The sequence below is a fragment of the Oryza brachyantha genome, chromosome 2 (assembly GCF_000231095.2).
Source record: "Oryza brachyantha chromosome 2, ObraRS2, whole genome shotgun sequence".
Classification (NCBI taxonomy): Eukaryota; Viridiplantae; Streptophyta; class Magnoliopsida; order Poales; family Poaceae; genus Oryza; species Oryza brachyantha.
In genome coordinates, this window is record NC_023164.2 from 24053467 (window position 1) to 24077774 (window position 24308).

The 24308-nt window shown below is 43.7% G+C and overlaps 5 protein-coding genes across 6 annotated transcripts; 3 read left to right on the top strand and 2 right to left on the bottom strand.

Annotated features, from left to right (window-relative positions):
• Nucleotides 1-160: 160 nt before the first annotated feature.
• Nucleotides 161-1289, top strand: LOC102708777. The gene has a single exon (XM_040520678.1). The coding sequence runs from the start codon at nt 203-205 to the stop codon at nt 746-748; it is 546 nt and encodes a 181-aa protein (XP_040376612.1). The 5' UTR covers nt 161-202; the 3' UTR covers nt 749-1289.
• A 705-nt stretch (nt 1290-1994) lies between these two features.
• On the bottom strand, nt 1995-5693 carry LOC102708213 (annexin D7-like). The gene is made up of 5 exons (XM_040520677.1): nt 5524-5693; nt 5277-5422; nt 4924-5142; nt 2836-3048; nt 1995-2477 (listed from the first exon to the last, which is right to left on the bottom strand). The coding sequence occupies exons 1-5, from the start codon at nt 5597-5599 to the stop codon at nt 2187-2189; spliced, it is 945 nt and encodes a 314-aa protein (XP_040376611.1). The 5' UTR covers nt 5600-5693; the 3' UTR covers nt 1995-2186.
• Nucleotides 5694-10034: 4341 nt separating this feature from the next.
• Nucleotides 10035-13208, top strand: LOC102708495 (protein LNK1). Of its 2 annotated transcripts, none has more exons than XM_006647851.3 (7): nt 10035-10291; nt 10628-10850; nt 10944-11118; nt 11215-11428; nt 11650-12291; nt 12465-12601; nt 12720-13208. In XM_006647851.3, the coding sequence occupies exons 1-7, from the start codon at nt 10244-10246 to the stop codon at nt 12829-12831; spliced, it is 1551 nt and encodes a 516-aa protein (XP_006647914.1). In that variant the 5' UTR covers nt 10035-10243; the 3' UTR covers nt 12832-13208. The 2 variants fall into 2 exon arrangements, with proteins under 2 accessions (XP_006647914.1, XP_006647915.1); XM_006647852.3 differs by lacking the exon at nt 11215-11428 and adding an exon at nt 11479-11509 and having other exon boundaries at nt 10044-10291; nt 12720-13207.
• A 1338-nt stretch (nt 13209-14546) lies between these two features.
• Nucleotides 14547-17997, top strand: LOC102708965 (nuclear receptor coactivator 7-like). The gene is made up of 8 exons (XM_006647853.3): nt 14547-14913; nt 15689-16197; nt 16280-16352; nt 16748-16828; nt 16907-16970; nt 17257-17344; nt 17454-17538; nt 17626-17997. Exons 1-8 carry the CDS (start codon nt 14803-14805, stop codon nt 17707-17709), a joined length of 1095 nt encoding a protein of 364 aa, XP_006647916.1. The 5' UTR covers nt 14547-14802; the 3' UTR covers nt 17710-17997.
• Nucleotides 17998-18280: 283 nt separating this feature from the next.
• On the bottom strand, nt 18281-23260 carry LOC102709248 (DIS3-like exonuclease 2). Its single transcript, XM_006647854.2, has 6 exons — nt 22654-23260; nt 22506-22559; nt 22352-22417; nt 19340-21550; nt 19184-19255; nt 18281-19101 (listed from the first exon to the last, which is right to left on the bottom strand). The coding sequence occupies exons 1-6, from the start codon at nt 23041-23043 to the stop codon at nt 18700-18702; spliced, it is 3195 nt and encodes a 1064-aa protein (XP_006647917.2). The 5' UTR covers nt 23044-23260; the 3' UTR covers nt 18281-18699.
• Between the last annotated feature and the right edge of the window lie 1048 nt (nt 23261-24308).

The window sequence follows — 24308 nt, forward strand, 5'->3', positions numbered from 1 at the left end:
TTAATAGTTAGAAAAACACACAATAATAGTAAAGGGCAAGAGGATTACCGTGGAGGTAAAAGTTCAAAATCCACACTTCAGGCAGTAAAATTCCAGTAAGTATATATATGTAACCATCAACCGCAGCCATTCCACTGGCAAACCTACACGGGCACACACTATCAATTCCGTGCGACCCTGAAGCCTCTGTCGCGAGAAGCCAATGTACTCGTGCGACCACGAGCGCACGGTGCCGACGCATACGCCGTTCGTTGCCAAGTACCAGCCATGCATCGGAGTCGTCACGGGGCGCCCTGAGCACCACGCCATCGGGAAGCTGCACCCGCCGGCGGCGCCTGGCCAAGCACACGCCGCCGGTTCCGCGGCCCCGCAGCTGCCTCAGCGCGCCGCCAAGAAGAGGCACGCGACGGCGGCGCGGCCGTCGACGTCGCGCCGCTCGTCGACCACCGTGGTCGCGACCGACGTGTCCAACTTCCGCGCCATGGTGCAGGAGCTCACCGGCTTCCCGGCGGCCGCGATCTTCCGGCCGCTGCCGCGTAGGGTCCCCGTGCACGCGGCCCACCAATTGGCCGCGGCGCATGGGTGCGACGGCGGAAGTGGTGGTGCGGTGCACGGGCACAGCTCGGACGCATCAGCTGCTAGTGTCCCGGCCGCGCAGCTGCAGCAGTGCTCGCCGCCCGGAGTGTTCGATGGGCTGCCGGACCTTGGGTCGCCGGAGTTCGACTCGTGGCCCGATTTGTCCAACTAAAAAGTATTGGACTGATCAATGGAAGGCAAGACGATACTTCGGTAAGGCTTTCGTAATTGATAGTACTTTCTTTCTGCTCATGTATGTTCGGGTTAGTGTTCGCAAGTTACAACATCCTTGAAAGAAGTGATAGCGCTGGTACACAAGCTTCCGCAAAAATTATGCAACACACTCATGTAATCTCAGTTAATTCTTGGTTGTCTTGTTTGGACTCTGTTTACTTTACTTACATGATGGTTAAGGTTGGTTTAGCGGCAATGTCAGTGTTTACTTTCAGGAAAGAATTGCATGATGGACACAACTGGTTTAGCAATTATGTCAGTGTTCTTTTAGGGGTAGAAAACACCGGATGTTCAACTGCTAGGAATTGACATAACTGTCAATATTCAGTATCTTGAATCGATTGCTGACGTGAATGTTGAACCATCGTCACGAGCGACAGCATTGTGCGGACATGTTAAAAACAGAAAAAGTAAAACCGTCGCTGACATAGTGACATGTGGATCGGAGAAGTTTTCTTTTTCTTCTAGTTTTTTATTTTTCTTCTTTTGACGGGAGAATATGTAGATATTAATAAGTATGCTGGCGAAACGATGATAGGATTCATAGGAATGTTCCGGGTAGCTACCATCTAATGCTCAACTAGGAAGAGCTGGAGCACAAGAGCATGATAAGCTGACAGTTTTCTGGAGGAGGTTATAGCTTACAAGTAACAACTGTCCTATATGCTTATTATTGTAACAGGTTCATCTATCTGCTATCTTTAAATTACGTGATTCACTGACATATGGACACAACAAATCATAGGGCAATATATCAGTAACAAGAATAACATGTTTTTAAGACAGATAATCTCAATCCCACGCTACTCAGGTTGCCACCTTATGATAATCCCCCGAAGTCAAGTCCAGTCCTGATACATGAACCATGTAAGAGACGTACGTATCAAGTCACTACGTTATAACTAGTCTCTCGCGAGAATTGACAGCCCATACAATCTACGCCGGAAAAGGGCCATCGGATTATCGTCATCTGGTTACGTCGTGAGTTGAATATAACATGAGATTCTTGTCTCTTACTGAAGAACTGTTTGTTTCCACGATTCCATGGTCTTCTATGTAAGTAGCGTGACTAGCGTCTGCAACCATTCTCTGCCAATTTATGGATGCCGGTTCCCGAACAATGGATGTGGGTATATTTTCCTGAACACAATCTGAATCAATTCCCCGAGCAAAGCAACACTTGATAATGAACCAATACTCGAGTATCTGAAGCAGCTCAGATGCATGACACATGACAGATTTTATTGTATGAGCACTGTTGTGCAGAGAAGCTCACTTATATCACTCAGAGGCAACAAAACACAACACAGTTCTATGCAGATTTATTTATACGATCAAACCAAGGAGGATCAGACGAGATGGTGCTGATATATGCTTCACTCTGCTCCCAGGAGGGCAAGGAGAATATCCTCGTAGTCTCTAGTTGTATCTTTAGCAACAGCTCGCTCCAACGGGACACTGTTTCTCTTCTGGTAGGCCTCCTTTATCAGCTTCAGATCTACCTCGGCACGAGTAGTTATGACTCTTGTAAGAGAGTCCTCGTCTGTGCCCATTCCTCCCAGAGCCAACCGAATGACTTTCTCAAAGTATCTGTCAGGGCAAGTGAAGCATCTTATGATCGCCCTTAGTGTTCCAAGGAACTCGTCCTTGGGATCAGCTTTGAGATCCTGTCAGTGTACCACAGTCTGTTAGAAGAGTTTCAGAAAAGGACCGGGTCAACAAATAACATTATGGAACAGTAAACAATTTGTCACCAAACTGTGAACAATTTACTCTTCTAGCAATGTGTACTAATTTCCATTCCGAAAATATGTTCAGTGTTCATTTCAAAAAAGAAAATATGTTCAGTGCAAACAATGGTATTGCTACCGAATGAACCATTTCGATTCAAGTTTTAATTGACATGTTATCATTTTTGCCTTGCTGGGTGTCTGTCTGAACTCTTAAGTATAATGGATAATGAGTGGTAATTAAGTAAAATGTTCTTTAACAGAAAAATAAACGGCAATAGCATGCTTTTATTACCTTAGTGATTGGATGACTGAACTGATCATTGTAACTATTGAATGTTGCGAGTAGCTGTGCTTTGCTCCTTGTGGTGAGAACCCTGATGATCTCATCATCACTGTAAGCCTTGTCATGGATTTTCTCATGGAGTATTTTGGCTTCAGAATGTGCCAACGATGTGTTAACCTCTGGGCCATCATAACGATATGCAGTCACAAGAGGCACCAAAAGCTGCAAGAAAGAAATAAAGAGGATCAAATTGGTAATTAAGTTGTTCTTTTGTACCACTAATATATGTAATCTAGTATTTCACAAATTTTATAGCACAGCAATAAAATGGTCCAGTCAACCTAAGCTGAAGTGATAGCCATATTCTAGTATAGAGAACGAGTCAAATGAAGACTCTTTATCTTTTCGCTTATGCTTATGCTTATAGACTAAATTTGAATTTTAAAACTTAAATTTAAAGTTGATTTTGGAGTCTTTTAATCACAATTTATTTTTCAGTCATTGCTTTTAGATCATTAAGGTATATAAAAGTTATATCCATAATTTATTTTGTAATCATTAATTAGTCATTTTGTTATGCTTATAATAAGCAAAAAAAATGGGGTTGGAAGTAAACCAATATCTCATCTCACACAATTAGCAACTCCATTATCTTCTCATATATGATCATCTAAGAACTACCTTACCATTCATCAACGCCCACACAAAGTTAAAGAAAGGTGTAATTGCAGTATACTAGAGTCAATTTGAAAAGATGATTAGATCCCTGGCAAAGGAAGTCATCTTCAATCTTCAGTTATTCACAATACAATATAGTACTAACCATAAGTGCAAGAAGCTATTTTTTTTAACGAACCGGCAACAGGTGTGCCAATTTTGTTGAATATAGTAGGAAGAGTGCAAGAAGTATTGGCGCAAAGGTGTAAACATTGATCCCGTATAATTAAGTCTACTATCTTTAAAAGCTCTTTGCGGCTGCGACAAGAGTAACAATTGGCGATGGAAGGAGAGCCAAATTCTCGGAATTGAGCTGGATTGTGAACAAGCCCCTCAAGGACCTAGCACAGACCTTGTACAACCAATCCAAGAGAAAGTCCGTATCTGTGCGGGAGGCCTTGATGGATGACCAACATGTGCTGAGTCTAATAAGCAACTGTGGAACGCACACATCTCCCTTACACAAGGGAGGATGGAATTACATGGCAGTGGAAAACCGGGGGCAGATACACGGGCAGATCAGCATATATGGCGCAATTCAATGGCAGGATGGGATCACTGGATAATAATACCTTTTGGAAGGCCTGGGCACCAGCAAAATGCAAATACTTTTTGTGGCTCTTGATGCAAAATAAACTGTGAACAACTGATAGAGTACAAATCAGAGGATGGACAAATAACTACTTTTGTCAATTATGCTACAGGAACCTAGAAACATCACAACACCTTTTCAAAGACTGCACCTTCCTGCGTGATATATGGACAAGGCTGGCGGTCTCAACGAACTGCAACTGGACAGGCATATGACCCCGAGCAACCACTCTTGGACCGGTGGCAGATGAGGACACAAATCGGGGATAAGAGAGCAAACAAAGGAATGAAGACATTGCATATTCTTGTTTCCTGGGAGATTTGGTGTGAACGGAATAGTCAAGTATTCAATGGAGAAGAGATGCAAACACTACAACTTCTGAACAGGATCAAAGACGAATGTGAACTTGGGTTTTCTGTGGAGCGAAAGATTTAGCGAGAATATTGTCTTAATCAGTTCATACAAGCCCCCCTACGACAGCTTGTAGCTTTTTCTCTCTTCTTTGTCCTGGCAGGCCGAGCCTGCTTCTCAATCTCACCCTTTGGTGATCTTGTACATTTCTTCACTTCTTACTTAATATAAACACCGGATCATTCCGGCCTTGCTTCAAAAAAAATAAAAAAGCCTACTGTCTTGATGGTAAATAAAAATCCTCACGTTAACATACTGAAGCCTGAGAAGCATAGCAGTAAGTGTAAATTCATGTTTTTCTTTTTTGTGATTTTGGCAGAGATATCGATCTATCAGAATTTCAAGTACGCGGTAGATGATAGATTACGGGTCATCACCTTACGGAAGTCGCCGGTGACGTGCGCCGCGACGTCCTCCTCGAGCGACCTCTTGAAGCGCTCGTGGTACGCCTGCTTCACCGCGAAGAGCTGCGATGGCGTGCGCGCGCACGCGACCTCGACCAGCGCGCGGCCCCCGGGGTGCCACTTCCTCGCCTCCTCGTTCGCCAGCACCGCGTCCCGCTCCGCCGGGTCCAGCGTCCACAGGATCACCGCCCTCTGACAGAGGCCAGCCGCCGCATGAGCACGAACCGGACCAGGATTCAGACGGAGGGGGAAGTAGGGGGGGTGGTGGTGGTGGTGGGGGGGGGGGGGGGGTTGGTTTATTCGCGCTAGATCGGCGGGCGCGTCACCTCGAATTTGCCGTGGATCTCGTCGTTGAGGGCGCGGAGCAGCTCCTCACCGTGCGCCTCGGTGTAGGCCCGGCGGATCGCGCGGCGCTGCGCCGCGTCGCGGTGGGCGAGGATGGAGATGATCAGCTTCTCGTCCGTGCCCCACCCTGCAGCGGACCAGAGAAAGCAGATCGCCGTCAGCACGTACAGCACCAATCCGACCCCGCGCACGGAGGAGGATTCATTCGCCGACGGGGCGGAGCGTGACCTTTGAACGCCTTGTGGAGCTGCTCGCAGTCCTCGACGACGGGCGGGACGGCGGCGGGGACGGTGAGCGTCGCCATTGGTCGGTGCAGCGATTCGATCACGGTCTCTCGCTCCCTCTTCGGCTCTTGCCCCCTATGCCTCCGTGCGACGCGGCGGTGAGGCGAGTTGCTCGAATTGCTTTTATGCGGCAGGGAAGAGTTCGAGGAAAGTCTCGGGCGCTCGGCACCGAAGCGTACGTGGTCGCGCGCGAAGCGGTCGGCGACGGTGGCGACAGCGTCGCGCGGTGGAGGTTGGCTTCTGGGACCCGTGATTTCAGTACGTGTCCATGCCCGAGACCATTGTGGGCAACTTGGGCCTGAGTCGTGCCCGGGCAGGTGCAACCAGGAAAATATTTTAAACCCTCTCGCGAGATGTTCATTTATCGCATGATATTTAAATAGTCATTAAAAAATTGAAAAAAATATAAAGATGAATTAATATTAGATATATCACTACATAAATATGTAAGTTCAAATATGACTTCTACCATCCATAACAAAAATAACAAATTAAACTCTGAATAGTATATATATAATCACAGTAATATTTGTTATTTTTTATGGATTATAGAAGTCATATTTAAACTGCATGTTTGTGTATTGATATATCTTATATTAATCTATCTTCATGTTTTTTTAAAAAAATTGATAACTATTTGGATATTTGGATAACATGTAACAAATGATATGACATCCAATCAAGGGTTTAAATTCCACTGCCGGTACAACATTCTATACAAAACCCTGGCCACCGACAATTAAACAGATAAATCAATAATAAATTTTGTTTGTATCATATTTAATACATCAATTTTTTATATTATATTCTGTATTTGTTGTACATAACTAATACATGAAGTTTTTTTATGTAAAATACGATTACATGCTGTTTAGGAGCATGCGTATAAACAGTAAAACGAAGAGACGGTAATAAAGTTTTCTTGAGCAAACGATGTTACGTAGAAAGATTAATTTAACTGAGATGATTAATCTAATCTAGATATATACGTAAAGACCATTGTCTTACCGTTTGTACAGGCCCTGTCAGCCACGCGAGCCCTTGATGACGAATTTATTTAGCTTTATCTTTACGTGGATTAGTTGGTGACGAAGACCGTCGAAGCACAGCCATGTGTGACCTCCCTAGGGTGCTTTTGGTGGTGATAAATGACTACTTGAATGCATGGTGAGGGTGGCAGCACGGCTATTAAATTATGAAAATGTAATCCACCGTATTAGGGCCGGTTGTAATAATGTGATTGGGACACCAGCTTATTTAGGCCTGTTTGGTTTGTAATTTTTTTTAAAAAAAACATCACATCAAGTTCTTGACACACATTTAAAGTATTAAACGTAGTCTAATTGTAAAACAAATTTCAGATTCCGCCTGAAAACCACGAGACGAATCTTTTGAGTCTAATTAATCCATTATTAACATATGTTGGTTACTGTAGCACTTATGGCTAATCACGCCCTAATTAGAATCAAAAGATTCATCTTACGATTTTCCCTATAACTGTGTAATTAGTTTTATTGTTCATGTATATTTAATGCTTTATTTAGATGTCCAAAGATTCGATGTGATGTTTTGGAAAAAGTTTTGGGAACTAAACAAGGCCTTAGACTATCTATAAGCTATTTATAAGATATATTATATAATTTTTAATAGAAGAGAGATAAAAACTATCTCTTAATCAAGAGATAGTCTCTTGCATATATTTTAATGTGAAGTGAAAATAAATTATATGGTTATTTGTATTATGAGTTATTTGCTAAGAGCAAGACCACTGGAAAAATTGTCTTGCTTGAGATAGTATATTATCTAGAGGTGGCCTTAGGCTGATGGTTACACGCCGTTTTCTTATAGCACGCCTAACTTTAAGTCTTTAACCATCGACGGATGCAGAGCAGAGGCGCACGCAAACGCTCGTAGGAACGCAATGCGCCACGCAGCAACGCAAGTACGCAACGATCCTAACAGCCTTTACCTATATCGCCAACCCGGCCACCCCACCCCAGAAAGCACACGCCGACGTTTCCCTTCTAATTAAGTTCGAACAACTCAAACAAATGGAAAACCATAAACCATACAATACGTACGTACACGCGCGGTATGGCGGTGGAGTGGCAAACGGAAGAAACATTAATATGTCCCGTGCTTGCACCGTCGTCTTCTCCTCGGGTTAATTTTCTTGGACGTCCCGTTTCAGGTTGTTCAGACACAACCTGGAACACCGGGGGGGGGGGGGGGGGGGGGGGGTTAGCGCGATGATCGTTTTGCACGTACGTCACTGCTCTTGCGTCATCGCTTTATATCCGGTTTCGATGATTATTAGGATTTGGTAAGGCTTGAACTGGAACGGGATGTTGCCATTTGACACGAATATCGCTTTTGCGTGCTAAGTACTCCGTAGTAATGTTGTTTGTATAACCCGGACAACAAAAGCTTGAAGAATTCTAGCCTTTGCTATATAGCGTAATACGCGTTGTTGACTCGTACAGTGCGCACGCAGACACACAATCAGCCAGTCGCTCCTTATTGCCACTAACAAGCTGCTTGGCCGTGTGCATCATAATTATAGCTACATCATCTTAATATAATTGATCGAGATCAATAAAATCATCCATTATAAACAATAACAAGATGTAGCTTTTTATGTGTCAAGTCCAGTGTAGTGTCAACTGGATCCTTTGGCGTCTCATGCATTAACGCATTGGAAAGTGATCTGCACCATCAGATCTATTATCATGGCTTCAATCAACAGCTGATACACTGATTTTTTTCTGTGCCCCCCCCCAAAAAAAAAGAAAAACTATTGCTACAGTTTTGAATCTCTACCTAAAACACAATATGTGCATCAAACCACTGTGTATCCATAGAAGACACTTTTTTACCGTTACAATAATAACAGCTGACATACGAGTATGCCACCAACATTTTTCGCTTATTCAAAATTTAAATTTTTTAACCTTAAATTTAGAATATGTTTTGGAGTTTTTTACCGAAATTTATTTTCAACATTATTTTTTATATCGTTAAGAATATAAATATAAACATAAATATTTTCTTTATAAATTATTTTTATTTACAAGTATATCGTTCAATCACCACTATGGGTTAGGGCCAATCTATCCGTGTTCACTGCAAACATCTCCTTCCCACTCCGGCAATATGAGAAATTTAACCTTTTGTCACTCTTACAAGTGGTCAAAATAAACCACTCACAGTTTATGACACGTGGACCTCATCAACCTATGACATATGGTCTGGTAGCAGCAATATGGTCCGGTAGCAAATATGTTATGAACATCCATAAGATAAGAGTGGCAAAATGTTAAATGCCCCTAGCAACAGTGATCACAATCCCGGATTATTACCCACGCGCCGGTCTGTTAGTGTGCGTACTAACCCATTCGTGAATTGTCACGTGAAATTTCGTCACCACGGGAAAAAAAATAAAGACGGGCCGCGAGTGCGTCGACGCAAACCTCCGACGCCATCACGCATCCCACCCATCACACGAGGACGCGTCATGCTTCACCGCCACCGGCCACCGCCAACTTTGCCGTTGTCACGAAAAGGCGCGAAGAGCCGGTTCCCGCCTCTAGTGCACCGTGGTCCGTGGCAGCAGCAGTGCAGCACGCGACGGCGAAAAACCGGGGAAAAGAAAGAAGCCGATAGCTAGGGGTGTGTGTTTAGATTGATAAAATTTTTATGAGAAGTGTCTATGTTTGATTAAATGTCGGAAGGGGTTTTCGGACACGAATGAAAAAACGAATTTCACGGCTAGTCTAGAAACCGCGAGACGAATCTTTTGAGCCTAATTAATCCGTCATTAGCACATGTTGGTTACTGTAGCACTCATGGCTAATCATGGATTAATTAGGCTCAAAAGATTCGTCTCAAGATTTATTCCGTAACTGTGTAATTAGTTTTTTATTTATCTATATTTAATCTTTTATTTAGATGTCCAAAAATTTGATATGATGTTTTTTGGAAACTAAACTAAGTCCTTACAAGTCCGAACGTGACACGGCCGAGACAGACGCGACGCGACGTGACGTGACGCTTCCGAGTCGTCGGTGCCGCACGTTAGCCGGAGCCGGTGGTGGGGAGCGAGTCAGCCCCTCCCTCTCCCCAATCCGCTCCGTTACTGGTGCCCTCCCCCGGCGTCACGTCGCCGCGCGGTTCGGCCACCGTTTCCCTTCCGGGACAGAGGGCGAAGAGTCTTCGCCGCTTCGATCCATCCCCATCTCTAGCTCCCAGTCCGGACGGACAGCCGTTCTGGCGCGCACTTGGCCCCGCGCCTAACTCCCTTTCACCCCAGCGTAGTGGTTCGGCCGGCGCCGATGCGTCTCGTCGCGTAGCCTAAGCAGCCACTCGCTCGCTCCCGCGGAGCCGAGGCTGGTATGGCTAAGCTTTGCCCGATCGGGGAGGTTAGGCGCGCGCAACAGCGAGGATGACGATATAAAGGACCACTAGCACTTGCGCCCCCTACTCCTCGCCGAATAGCCGTGTACAGTTCTTCTTTTTTGGGGTTCTTCTTGGCTACTTGCATTGCTTGCTGCTCGATCGACCAGTACGCTTGCTTTTCTTCTCCTGATCTTCTCCTCCCGTGTGCTCTGTGCCCGTCTCCCGTGCTCCTTTGGTTGAGGTGCTTGTGCTGTTTGGTTGGATCAGTAATGCACGCGTCGGTGGAGAGGAGATGGAGGTTTGATCCTTGCGATGAGGTGACTGCTCTTCAGCTCGCTTCATTTTCAGCTTTCTGGCTTTTCGTAGTGTATGCTGCTTGCTTTGTTTCTCCGGGTTGTTTGATCCGCAGATAGATGCACTTTGTTTTGGTTATAGTTTGGCTGCTATGCTTGAGGTTCATGTACGGAATCAACCAATTATTGGATCGAGACTAGTATGTATTTTGTGTAGATCAGTAGCTTGTATTGCCTGAGTTGATGCTACTGACTTTCATTTTGAATTTTTCTGTACTGCAACTGATCATTGTACATACGGTTGAACTGTAACGTTCTAGATTTTATTTTTGCCTAAGATTAACCGCTCTTGTTTCTCAGGTCGCCTACGTTGTGATGAATGACTTTGCTCTGATGAATGACCACACCATGCTACTTCAAGGCCATGACAAATCAAGGATCAGCCCAGCTGGCTTTTCGACAAAGTCAAGACCTACACAGGGCGGTGGCATCAGAAACAATATTGCCCACAGTGACAGTAGATCCATCAATGTTTCCAGCGGAAAAAGAAGCAGTTATCCACAAACTTACACTGTTCCAAAAAGTACTTTACCTTGTCTATATCTTTCTTTTTTGATGATGGAGCTTTTATGGTGGCTAGTTCTAGTCTAAGACTCTGTCTATCAAATGCATTCAGGTACAGAGCCACACATATTTGATGCTGATGAATATGTCAGTATTAGCAATTTTTCAGGCGTTCCTTCAACAGAAGGTAAAACTATGCAGGATGAACACCCGAACAAAGGAAAAGATTTGTTATACTGTGATTGGTCTGAACTGGCCAACTTGGATGACTTCGAAGCAAATCTGAGGTAATCTATTGCTGCCTCCAGCATCTATGTTTACCATCGATCAGCAGCTGAGTCCTTTATGTGAATCTTGAAATTTTTTCTTTCATTTTTCTGAAGAAGTTTCGAATCCACGTTTGAGATGGTAAGTAATCACTTTGAGGATCCACTGTCGTCTTCAGTTTGCTTACCAGATGCCCAGATAGTACCAAGCAGCTGTCTCTTTGACAATACCAATTTGTCAACCGTTTCAAATGAGAGCACAACTAAGTCTATATTATCATCAGTTTCAGTTTCCGATACTACTAGTACTGAAGCATTGTTCCTTGATCAGGTACTGCCAAAACCTTGATCTTTCTAATTGTTTTCCCCTCAATTTTATAGGTTAGATGATGCCAAGGATTTCTTCCCCATGGTATGATAGCTTCTCTTGTCATGCGGAGAGTCGAGATCTTTGGCCTCTTCAATATGCAACACATCTCCAGATCATAACTTTCCTCAAAAAAATCTTGGTTCCATATAGGAACTTGTTAACTTTTCTTTCACTTTCTGCAGATTAATACGGCAAATCCCATCAACATACAACAAACATCCAGCAACGAAAGAAGTTTGACATCTTTGAATCATGAGGCACTTGCCTGTTCTTCCGGGGAAATCGAGCAGTTTTCACAGCATTCAGATGCTGATGTTTTCTGCCCATTTGACAATGTAACAAGCGTGGAACGCGTAAATTGCTGTGAGGGACTAGAGGCTATCTTTGGCTCAAATCAGGAAATGCTAGCCACAACAGCAGCATCAAGCATCATGTGCAATAACGAAACTGTATCTTCATCTACTTACTCAGCGCCAGATCTAGTTGCAACTTATCCTCTTTCGATAAAGAACTCACATGATCCATTGAATGGAACTCCAGACATGATCCTTGACATAATGGCTGGAAATCCACTAGAGATGTATTTCCCTCCATTGACAGCATATGAACAACCGGAACATCTGAATAACGCCACTTTGACACAAACACACCAGTTTCCTGAAGGCTTTGCAGGTGACGATGTTGTGAAAAGTGCAGACTTGCAATTTTTTTCGAAAGGAAAGAATTCAGTAGACTTATGTGTGAACCCTTGTTCACCGTTGATTCTAGAAGCTGTGCCAGTTAAGGATCTTGGCTTCCATAAGCTTCAGGAAGGCATGAATCAGGTATACTACCAGAAACTTAAAACACCCTTCTGCAAGACTGCAACCCTTCTAATTATGCTGCATTCTTCTGTAATTTCTGAAAATGCAATTAGTAGTTATCATTCAGGTTGATAGGCTTCATCTTAGCCCATGATAATCATTTAACGCTTGCATCCTTCCAATTTACTTTGCAGTTGGACGTGGCATCCAAAGCTTGCATAAGAGATGCCCTGTATCGACTGGCCAACCGTGTTGAGCAGAGGCATTGCGTTGCTAGTACAGCAGAGACTCTCAACCGGCTTGGAACGATGGAACCATCAGTTTCAGAGAGGTACGGTTTGATGTGATCTTCAATTATGCTTCGAGATATCGCTCTCTCCAGCTAGCCACTCGAAGTGCTGACAACTGAGTGTGTAAAGTGCAATTCCTGACATGTTCAAATCAAACAGGTGGAGAGAAGTTCAGATGAACCCTATGGATCGCTCGGTGGCACAGCTGCTCCTCCAGAAACCGCCCCATCATAAATCTCCACCTGATTCGGCGCTCGGAATCGGTCCCTGAATTGCAAACCCCGTTGTACTGTACCCTGAAAAAAAACGTAGTTTCTGATGCAATGCAATGTGGTTTTTGACTACACATGCGTGATAGATCAGTATTCTAGGCCCGGCAAAATTTTTTATCGGTTCCGGACTTCCGGTATGCATTGTATATACAGACTACACAGTACTTGCATACTAGTACTAGATGTAATGTAATAGCACGCTTGCTGTTCACTTGTTCAGAGATGTGATACCGAAATACCGAATAGAAACTACAGTAGTTTTTGCTCATCTTCGGCATTTGTAGTTACCTGTAAGTTGTGTGTCAGGGGCCCCCTCTGCTTGAATAATTTGTACTGTTCCAAAATTTATGGGCATGTTTAGTTCTCAATTTTTTTCTTAAAAATATCATATCGAATCTTTGAACATCTAGAAAAAGCATTAAACATTGATAAACTAATTATATAGTTAGAGAAAAAAAATCGTGAGACGAATCTTTTAAGCCTAATTAGTCCATAATTAGCCATAAGTGCTACAGTGATCTACATGTGCTAATGATGAATTAATTATGCTCAAAAGATTCGTCCCGCGGCATTTGTAGTTACCTGTAAGTTGTGTGTCAGGTGCCCCCTCTGCTTGAATAATTTGTACTGTCCCATAAATAATAATTTGTACTGTCCCAAAATTTATGGGCATGTTTAGTTCTTAATTTTTTTTTTAAAAACATCACATCGAATCTTTGAACATCTAGATAAAGCATTAAACATTGATAAACTAATTACACAGGTAGGGAAAAAAATCGTGAGACGAATCTTTTGAGCCTAATTAGTCCATAATTAGTCATAAGTGCTACAGTGACCTACATATGCTAATGATGGATTAATTATGCTCAAAAGATTCGCCCCGCGGTTTTCAGACGAGCTATAAAATTTGTTTTTTTATTCGTGTTTAAAAATTTTCTTTTTGCGAACTAAACAGATCAAAATCTCCTCCCTTGTTGCTGAACGGAGCCATCTCCTCTGAAAATTCTTTTATTAAATAAACATTTTTAACAAGTAGTTTTATTACTAATCCATCAGATCATTTTTTTTTCAAAAACCGAACTTTTTGACCACACCATTGTTGGTGACGTGGCAAAACAACCCTGTCACGCAACCTAGTCAGCGTGGCATGATGTGGCAAGTCATTTCGCAACGTCAATATTGGCAGCGTGACCAAAAGGTTCATACGGTGGAAATATTTTTTCCGTAGGTTTAGTAATAAAATTATTTATTAAAAAGATTTAAAAAATAAAAAAACTTCTCTCCTCTGCGGCTTCCTCCACCTGCTCACCAACCATCCGCCGAGGAGAAGAAACACACGGAGTTGTGCAGATTTTGGAATATTCGTGTGCACAATTCCAGAACGCCTTAAGAATGTGTTTTGTACAAAATATTTTCTATATAAAAAATATCACATGATTATTCTAAAGCAAAATGTTACCTTTACATTAATTAATTCTTTTATTTGTACCATTAAATAATTGTTATAAAAAATCCAACAATTCAGAAATCCAAAATCTTAGGTTTCGTACAGGAGTTGGAGTAACGGAGTTCTCTAACTAACTCTAAAATTCAATTTAATAAACTATAAAGGCTTGAATTGGACTGATGAATTTATTTTAGTACGAATGAACTTACTGCAACTTGCAAGTGACCCGGCATAATCCAATCTTTTGTCAGTTGTGTTTGCCACCAAACGGCACAGGCGTGGCTTACCCAGTCGAAGGCTCGGGTCGTCGGCTCCTCCCTCCTGCAACCACCACTCCGCCGTCTCCCCCATCCGATCTCCCGCCCACCGGCAGAGGAATCCCCGCCGGGGAAGCCTCGGGCGACGCGGTCTCGCTCGCGCGCGCGTCGCGTCGCGTCCTAAACTTAGCGGCCGCGAGGAGGAGGCTCCGGGAGAGGCGGCCTCCGGAAATAGATAGGCGGAGGCGTACGTGGCGCGGGCGCGGATGGGGTACCTGCCGTCGTCCCTGGGAAGCAAGGCCGCGCACTTCGTGTCCGACCTCACCACCGTCATCCTCAACCCCATCTCCGAGCGCGAGCCATCCTCGCCACTCCCCGTGAGACCCGAGATCCCTCTCTTCTCCCCCCACCATCTCTACCGTCCCCACTTGCAGTGTTTGCATCCCGTATCGAATTGTGATCGGTTGCGGCTCGCGTCCTAAATTAGCGCGTCCGGGGCTGAATCGGGTGCTGCCGGTAGAGAGATCGGCATGGTTTGGAGTGATTTCGACCGCAGGGACGCCTTCGCTAGGGTTTTGTGTGGGTTGCTGAAGTATCTTCATGTCTTTGTGTAGTTTTCTGGGGTTATGCCACGTTCGGAACGAGTGACAGCAGAATTGGAGCATGCTGATAGATAGCGCACTTCTTGATTTGGGGATATTTTTGCTTTGATATGACTGAAACGTAACCGCTGCATTCTTCAGAGCACACTTGGAATTTGTTTGATTTCGTGCTGGAAAATTCTGCTTTTGGCAGGAATGCTAGCTCTATGCACTCTGAGTGTAATCTACAAAACAGTTGTTTTTTTCATGGTGATATAGTTGTAGCTGCAAGAGTAAAGTCAGGTCACCAGTCTACCTGTATTACCATGCTACCTGAAAATTGTTCTTATTGGGGACTTCTGCTAGTCTAGAGAAGGAAATAATTCCATCTCAGTTGTTTATCTATGGTCTTTGTTGATGTACCCCTTGCAATCAGTTATAGTTTTAAGGATTTTGCACATTGTTGATTGTTTGAAACAAACTGTTACTACATGTGTTTGGTGCCAGATTGTATCTAGGGCTGTCGTTAATTTCCAGTAAGTTCACATCTCAAGTTATTTGGTTGTTGTAGGAGGTGGACAAATGCGAAGAAAAATCAGAGGACGATAAAGACTCTGAGCAAAATTCTGACATCCCCGATGGCCCTGACACATCTTCCTTTAGAGCATTCTTGATCTCATTCCTTTCACCATCTGGGTCTAGTAAGGATTCAATGGAGGTAATTCCTGATCAGGATGGGGAATTGGGATACCCAACTTTAATGCCAATGGCGAAGTCAAAAAAGGGAAAGTCCGGGCTTCTAAGTAGAGGAAAACATTCCATTGGAAAAATCATTAACAAAGCGGCTAGAATTGGTGGATTCAAACAAAATGTTGAGCCTAAGATTGACAGAGAGGTGGTAGATCATGTTGAATCAGTTTCACCTGTATTGGAGCTTGAAGAATCAAAGGAAGTTGCTTCCTTCATTAATTTGCCTGCTATGTCAGAGCCATCTGTTCTTTTATCAGAAGTGACGAGATCCAATCTTTATGCCTCTTTTCCTGTTCTTGCCAAAGGAATGAACTGGGTCTTGCTATACAGGTTTAAAACATGTCTGTTATTTAATATGGTAATCACTATATGCATTTGCTAATGTCTAATGGTTTCATTCACAATTGTCCAGCACATGGAGGCACGGAATATCTTTATCTACTTTATACAGAAGGAGCATGCTTTGCCCTGGTTACTCTCTTTTGGTATTCTTCTTATGTAGCTTGAAGCTGTTTGATTTGTTACAGTTTAATTGGTACTGCATCCGTTCCATATCATAAATACTTTCTGGGTTTCCCTAGATTCACCCATGTATCAATGCATATGTTTTGTATATGTGTCTAGATTCATTAACACATAAATAAATCTAGGCAAGACCAGAAAGTCTTATAATGTGGAATGGAGGTAATACTTGAAGGCCAGCAACCAGTGTGATATTTATTGTAGTTCCAAAGATTATTACGTTGGTGATATTGTGTAACACTTTGTTCCAATAAAACTTTATGGTTGAAATAGCAGTCTTCATAATTTCAGCTCATGTTAATTCAGTTTTCTTCTTCTTCAAAATTTAGTGTTCACTATTATTATTCTCTCTTAACAGGTAGTTGGGGATAAAGAAGGTGCAGTTTTTGGCGGTTTAGTTGAGGTTCCATTGCAACCAACCACTGCAAAGAAATATCAGGTTCCACCTACACATTCTGATAACAACTTTTTTATTTAATCACCTTTTGTGGATTATGATGGAAAGTTAATATTACAGGGGAGCAATAGCTGCTTTGTTTTCACTAATTTACACAGCAATCCTAGTGTATATCGGCCAACTGGTAATATTTACTTTATCTATTTTCATAGTCTTTGCATAAGAACATCAAAACCTGCCAAAATATTTTGTTCCATTCCAGGCTACTAGATGCATTTCTCTGTGCAGCAGTGACCTATTATTATTATTTGTTCAATATAAAGCACCAGCAATCTAGCACACTTATACAAAATTCTGACGGATCAAGTTGCTGAATATGTTATGACTAAGAATCATTTGGCTTATGGAAACAACAAGCAGCAAAGACTACATTTAGTAGAGCTCCTGAGCATGCATTTCTGGTATTGCAGGTGCTAATAACTATTTCACAGTGTGCTCCACTGACTATTTGGCACTAGGAGGGGGAGGTCATTTCGCACTTTATCTAGATTCCGACCTGTAATCTCCCTCCTCCTAACCATGTCTTTTATGCCTTCAAATATATTACTTCTGTTGGCTTAAGTCGTTAGTTCCCTCATCTTCTCTCTTCTGGGTTACCCTTTTTCAGGTTGAGTGGTTCAAGTTCCAGTTCAGAGACTTTTAACAACATGTGTTTATCTCATTCCCCGGACTTCGCTGTAAAAGACGTTGAGGTATCTCAATTTTGGTTGAATGTAATTATATTGAATCAGGGAGGCAGATATGCAATTGCTGTTCTTTTTTCTTCTTTCACAATGCAGCTGTGGGGTTTCGTCTATCCTTCCAAATACGAAGAGACGCTCGCCCTCTGCCGTACTGAAAAACCAGGAATTTGTCGATGGTGATTTGGTGGTCGTTGAATTGCTGAATCTGCGAATATTACATCTGTACAGTTTTCCCCCCCGTAAAGTTGAGGGAATTTTAGTGCACAGGATCGTGTAGGACTGTAGGAGTGCTGGAAACTTGCCTTTCTCAAGCGAGTTTTCTCAGAGCTGCTGTAAATATTGTAACCTTGTTAGTATTCATGGACGTGCTGTTTGTTTGTTTGTTTTATTGTTGTCATTAAACCGGCGATACATGCAACCTTCCATGGCCCCATATCTCTACAAGAAAATCGTGTGATTTGGAAGCAACAGCTTTTCTGCTACTACCATTAACCAACGTAAACACATTTTCCTTCTTTCTATCAGAATTCCAACAGCTTTTCTGGTACTACCATAAAACAGCGTAAACATATTTTCCTTCTATCACAATTCCAAATCACATTATGCATGCAAAAGGATATCTGGGAAAACTGAAATATTGTTTTTATATAAGAGGGTAGCACCATATTTTGCCTGTCGTAACACAAACTAAGATTTTCAGAGAAACAGATGGTAGTTGCTAAGGACTTAAAAAGCTTGAACACGTTCTTCAAATGAACCTTCAATACTTTTTCTTTATTAAGTAACAAAGCAACATGACAAACATGTGTATGAGTTCACCAGTAAAAATAATGCAGGTGGCTACATACACAAGCACACAACTGATGAATACATGACCGACAGAGTCACTCCTGACAAAGTTAAATCTCGGGCTTGGTCAAGCGGCCCGGAAATAAAAACGAAGGCTACTTGACCGCGAGAACCTTTGACGTCAAACGGAGGTAAACAGGATAATGGAGAAATGTAGCTACACATGAATGGAACATCTACAACACTAAGTTGATATTTGCTTGCTGAACCCTGAAAGAAACTTATAAATGCTACTCTTCTGTCATCTTTTTTATTACTGTTGTTCACCAAAGAAAATGTTAAAACTCGCCAATTGGTTTATGTCTTAATGCTTATTTCCTATCACTTGAAATATGATGACATGTATAGTCTTACTCCAATGTCCACTGCAGAGTCCTCACCGCCAATTGCATGCAGAACCACAGGAATTTCACTCAAGTATTGTACCACCAGAGGCAGGACGGCCGGGGCAACTTGAGCTTTCACTGCTTCATCACTCGGCAAAACTGACTTGGCAATGTCACAACCAGCTTCTGTTGCTCCAGATTCCTCATCTTCTTCAGATAACATCGCTTCAGATGGGTTAACCACCATGGCAACTTCCTCAAATGCTCTGTACTTCACCTGATTTCCCCTCCTTCGAGGAGGCCTGTTCCTGCATGCATCAAGGACCAAGGTTCCAGTAGCTTCCAACCACTCGATGGATAGGCCCTCAACTTCGTCATAATGTATCCTCTGTTCCATCTATACAAAAAAACATTAATCACGTTAAGCCAGAAGGGGCTAGCAAAAGCAAGCACTTCCATGAGGTTAGGCAAATATATACCGCTAGTTTGGGCACATAAACTGACATGAACTTTGGTCCAAGCCCCAGAACTCTAGCATGGGCAACCAGGACCTGCAAAAGTAAAACCAGAAACCTTTCAAAATAAAGCCTAGATAAAATCAGTTGAAGAAGCCAAAAAATGATGCACCACAGTACCTCTTTCCTCTTTATCATAGCCCACATGTACAGCTTCTGACCAGCTTCTTCTGCACGACGACTGGCCCACTTTCGTTTGTTGCAATGTTCAGCAACCTCTCCAAGATTATCAGAGGAAGGGACCTTAAACTTCTTAGCAGCAGCAGACAATGCTTCACTCCCTTCTTTGGATTCAGCAGCATCCTTATTAAACTGGAGGCCTGTAAAGCATCCACGCATCATCTCACGAGATGTGGTGCTGAGTCCATTTTGACCTGTAAGAGATCTTCTTTGTTTCAGATACATCTTTTCAGCCTCAATTACTGCATTCAGTGTTCTGTGAACAATTATATCAGGATATCTTCGAAGTGGTGATGTGAAATGTGTATATAAAGGGACGGATAACGCATAGTGAGCCCAATCATCCCTCTTGCTTATCAGGCCCGCAGTGCAAAAATATTCTGCTGATTGCATTTGCTTCGAAGCATAAAACATGAGAATATCAAACAAAACAGGATCTTCTTTTAACTTTTCCTTCATTCTAGAAAGTGAAAGGTGAAGTTGACCAGATGATGAACCATCCAATTCAAAACCATTCCTAGCACAAAATGCCTCAAACTCTCTGGACTTCCGTAAATTCGGTTCAGGGTGCCTACGAAGTAACGAACAGTTTGGGAATGAATTGGATATAATTTCCGCAGCTGACATATTTGCTAACAACATTAACTCCTCAACAATGAAACAAGCATCATTCCTCTCATAGCGACAACTATCGCATGGATCTCCACTGTCATCAAAAAGGATCATAAGCTTTGCAGTTTCAAGAGATAAAGCTCCACCCTTAAATCTAATCTCCTTCAGATTCTTTGAGATCTCATATAGGCACCTAAGGGATTTGATAACATCCTCTTGTTTAAATATGCCATGTACTTGGAGAGAAGAAGCTGATCTAAACTTAGTCCCGTCACTATAAATCAAATCCTGCACAAGATCATATGATAGCTTGCAGCATGAAAAAATAACACTTCGACCAATCCAACGATTAACTATGTTCCCATGAGGATCGATGTCCCAAATAATTGAAAAGGCAAGCCTGTCTACCCCTGGATTAAGTGAAACCAGATCTTCTGAAAGTCTTGAAGGCAACATTGATATTTTGCGCCGTAAGGTGTAAACACTAGTAGATCGGATCTGAGCTTCAGCATCCAGTGCAGTCTCAGGATGAACAAAGTAAGAGACATCTGCAATATGCACCCCAATCCGTACAATTCCTCCTGAAAGCATCTCAATAGATATCGCATCGTCAAGATCAGTTGCAGTAGGGGGGTCAATTGTAAAGGTCAAGACATTTCTCAGATCTTTTCTCCCTTCAAGTTCTTCCTGAGGAATTTTCCAGGAAATGTCAGGAAGGCATTCCATGGACTCATGAGAGAATTCAGCATCAGATATTGAATTCTCAAAAAGTATAGCATCCATGTGTGTTTTGACTTGTCCACCCTTCCCCAACAGCTGTATGACCTGAGCACAGGGATAGAGACTTTCCTCATTCCATTCAGAAATTCGTGCAGCAACTAATTCTTTAGCTGCAGCACCTTCTTCCAATTGTTTTATGACACTATCTGGCAAAGCATTAGCACTAACAACCATACGAGGGAATTTTGGATCAGTTGGCAAGAGAAGAACCAATCCCGAAAAATATGATGATCCTCTATGGTTCGTACTCTTTGAAACCTGCATATTCATCTGATTTTTCTGCTGCTCTGAATCAGGAAACACTGAGAAAGGAGCAAGAAAACCTACAACAGTGTCCCGTCGAGGAGACTTCTTTATGACAGACAATACTTTTCCAGTAGGACGTCTGCTAGGGTTAGAGTATACCATAGCACAGATCCTATGTAACGCTCTAGAAGCCTCAGTTTTTCCTTCACCCAAGTCCTCACAATTTTCTGAGACAGTAGCATGACCATTTTCACACTTAACAGCTTTACTAAAACCACTGTTCTTGTGACGGTTATGCATCCTGTCCAAAACAGGTTGGCCATTGCTGCAATTTCCAAACCTGCAGCTGGCATCTGTCTGACCTTTCTTCCCATCATGATTCCCATTAGTTTCACCAACTTCATCAACAGCAGAACCCTCTCCTATAGCAGGATTGCACACAATGTTTGGTCCTTTCATTCTAGTCCAGTAAGCAACAGGTTCAAGTGCAATAGCAACAAGATCACCTTCAATCTGTAAAGTGGTTTACGGAACATTGCATCACAAGTAAAAAAATATGAAATATGGATACAGGAGTGGCATACGCAACAAAAATGAGCAGAACTAGACATCCATTTCTGACAAACTATCTGATAGCATGGCAAGACAAAAAGAAAAGGTTTGACTAGGAACCTATCACCTAAACATTTCTCCTGCGTGAATTGGTTGTAATACAGAAAGTATCCCTGCTGAATGCTTTCATAGTATTATCGCCAGTACAGGAGGTAAGATGAACACATAGTTGCATACAGCATTTGTTTAGAAGGGTTCCAACTTCCAAGAGTTAAAGTGTGCCAGAATAAAGTTATAAAGGATTGCCAATAGAAGACAAGTCAGAGACTTTTTTTTGCACACGATCACAAACTAACGACACAAATGGAATCCAGTGACATGTTGGGAATTTCAAAAAGAGTGGCATTAGATCATGTGAAGGAAATATGTAATATTGTTCTGCAGGACCTATCCTCAGGCTCATCTGATGCCAAATATGACAACCATTGTTCTCAAACATTGTATTTCCTGATTCCACATGAGGTATCTATAACCGTCCAGTTAGCATATTCCAATTCCTCATATGAGTAACCAGTTAGTGAGATGTGTGTGCCCTTAACGTGCAATTCAAGGCTACATACATGATAGACTAAAAGGAGCGGCCAGCATTTTTCCCACTATCCACAAATGTTCTGTTACGGTTTAGCCACTAATTACACAGTTAGTCATTACAATGCAACACATACATTCAGTTACCAAACATGCATGTCAACCAGAACATACCGCTCGGTTTTGAGCCACCCCTGTAATGAGAACATCCACTGGTATGCCCTCAATCGTGCAGTACGCCTACAAAAATCACACATACAAAACATTACCACACAGTTGCATGGAAACAGTACAGCACCAATCAAAACTACGAAGCAGGCACAGATACCTCATTTCGGTTGTGTGCATTCACGCGGAACTTTGCCATGAATGCATTCCCTCCCTGCACGACGGAGGCAATGACGAAGTTAGTGGACCAGTTGGCAAGAAATTACTAGCACAAAGCTGCAAACCAGAAAGGTCGCATCAACGGCCACCTTGATCGCCTCCTCCACGGCCTGTTCGGGCCAGTGGGACTGGAAGAACAGCCTCCCAGCAGCTCCAAGTCCTATCCCCATCACGGGCGGCTCCACGGGGCCTGGCGTGGGCACCAGGGGGCAGGACCGGCACGTCCACGCGTCCTCCTCCTCCGCCTCAGCATCCAACGGAGCGCCCTCGCGCATGGGCGGCATCGATCTGGACGGCCTCGGCCCCGCTGCCGACTCCTCCTGCTGCGCGGCGCCCGCCTGCTTGGGCCGCCGCGGCGCGCGGCGGCGCCTCCTCCTCTCCTTCTCGGCGGCGTCCTCCGCCACGGCCCCCGGCGCCTGCGGCATCGGTGGCGGCGCGGGGATGGGGACGGCCGCGGTGTGCTCCCCGGTGGCCCTCATGGCGCAGGTTCACTCGGCCCAGCTGCTGACGAAGTCGAAGCTTCGAGAAGGAAGGGGAGAACAGGCCGGGGCACGGAACCCTAGATCTGGAGGAGGAGGCGCCGCTTCGTCGCCGCCGGATACCGTCGCGGAAAAAAAAAACTTCTGGTACCGGAGGTCGAGCGGAGGCGAGGTCGCGAGGAGGGAGAGGGGATAGATAGAGAGAGGAGAGGGGAGGAGGGGAGAGAAGGGTGGTTTTGGTATAATTATTGTTGAGGCTTTGCGAGGGGTGGAGGTGGAGTACGTGGGGTGGCGTTCGCGGTTCGCGTCGCGTTGCGGCCTCCGGCTTCGGGGCGGGGGGGATGGTCGGCGGCGGGTGGTGGGGTTACCGCCCCCGCGTGCGCCGAGCCGCCGACTGTTGTATTGCTTTTCCTCTTATTTGTTTTCTTTTTTTTTTGCCGTTTTTGCATTTCTCTTTCCAATTGCAACGTCGCCCTCCGCGTTGGGTTTGCTTACCTATCAGGTGCGTGTCTAGTTGTCTACGGTGGTGGCGTACGGGCGACTAGGCCGGTGCGGCGGATGAGCTGACCTGGCATCGCTTTCGATTGCTTGCGCTGTGGTAGAACGAGGGCATGCCTCCTCACGTGAGGAGCCCTAACATGCCACGTAGGATGATAATACTAGCTCTACAGTGTAGGATGCTTTAGATGGAACCACAAAAAAATTTTCTTTATTTTTTTTAGAGCTGAGGACCACCTCAGAGCTCACCCTCTCCTCCCTTTTTTTTCTCCTCTCCCGACCTCTCTCCTCTCTCTCTGCGCGGAACGACGGAGCTAGTGGCGGCCGGCCATGACAGCGCGTCGGGGGCGTCGGTGGCCACGTCCGAAGCTCGGCGTGGAGACAAAGTTTGCTTGCTTTTTCTGACAAAGTTATGTCTTCTCTACAAAAAGCGCTTGAGGCAATTGTTCTCTTTGCAGAGCATGAAGGGCTTGGTTGAGGGTCGACGCCAACCGACGTGGAGGAGAAAATTGCTGAGGCTCCAAGCCAGTTAGATGCATTGTGCAAGCCCTGATGGAGAGCCAATGTTAGGCATACAGCACGTGAGGTAGCGTTCAAAAGGCATTTTTTTAATTTGGATAGAAAGACATTTTTCATAGGTTTATATTTGTGTGCTTATTTTACTTAATAGACAATGATAATGTTTCGTTGAGAGCATTTTTGTCGTATTTATCTTTATTGATACAGTGATGATATAAAGCTATTTATTTGATTTGTTATAATATCTT

Coding starts and splice junctions, on each gene's coding strand:
- LOC102708777 (XM_040520678.1), top strand. CDS start 203: ATGTACTCGTGCGACCACGAGCGCACGGTGCCGACGCATACGCCGTTC.
- LOC102708213 (XM_040520677.1), bottom strand. CDS start 5,599: ATGGCGACGCTCACCGTCCCCGCCGCCGTCCCGCCCGTCGTCGAGGAC. Junction 5,143..5,276: donor AGATCCACGGCAAATTCGAG/GTGACGCGCCCG, acceptor GGCCTCTGTCAG/AGGGCGGTGATCCTGTGGAC. Junction 2,478..2,835: donor TCAGTCATCCAATCACTAAG/GTAATAAAAGCA, acceptor GTACACTGACAG/GATCTCAAAGCTGATCCCAA.
- LOC102708495 (XM_006647851.3), top strand. CDS start 10,244: ATGCACGCGTCGGTGGAGAGGAGATGGAGGTTTGATCCTTGCGATGAG. Junction 11,429..11,649: donor AAGCATTGTTCCTTGATCAG/GTACTGCCAAAA, acceptor CACTTTCTGCAG/ATTAATACGGCAAATCCCAT. Junction 12,602..12,719: donor GAACCATCAGTTTCAGAGAG/GTACGGTTTGAT, acceptor CAAATCAAACAG/GTGGAGAGAAGTTCAGATGA.
- LOC102708965 (XM_006647853.3), top strand. CDS start 14,803: ATGGGGTACCTGCCGTCGTCCCTGGGAAGCAAGGCCGCGCACTTCGTG. Junction 14,914..15,688: donor AGCCATCCTCGCCACTCCCC/GTGAGACCCGAG, acceptor TGGTTGTTGTAG/GAGGTGGACAAATGCGAAGA. Junction 17,345..17,453: donor CTTTATCTAGATTCCGACCT/GTAATCTCCCTC, acceptor ACCCTTTTTCAG/GTTGAGTGGTTCAAGTTCCA.
- LOC102709248 (XM_006647854.2), bottom strand. CDS start 23,043: ATGAGGGCCACCGGGGAGCACACCGCGGCCGTCCCCATCCCCGCGCCG. Junction 22,560..22,653: donor CCGTGGAGGAGGCGATCAAG/GTGGCCGTTGAT, acceptor TCCGTCGTGCAG/GGAGGGAATGCATTCATGGC. Junction 19,256..19,339: donor CTATGATAAAGAGGAAAGAG/GTACTGTGGTGC, acceptor TTACTTTTGCAG/GTCCTGGTTGCCCATGCTAG.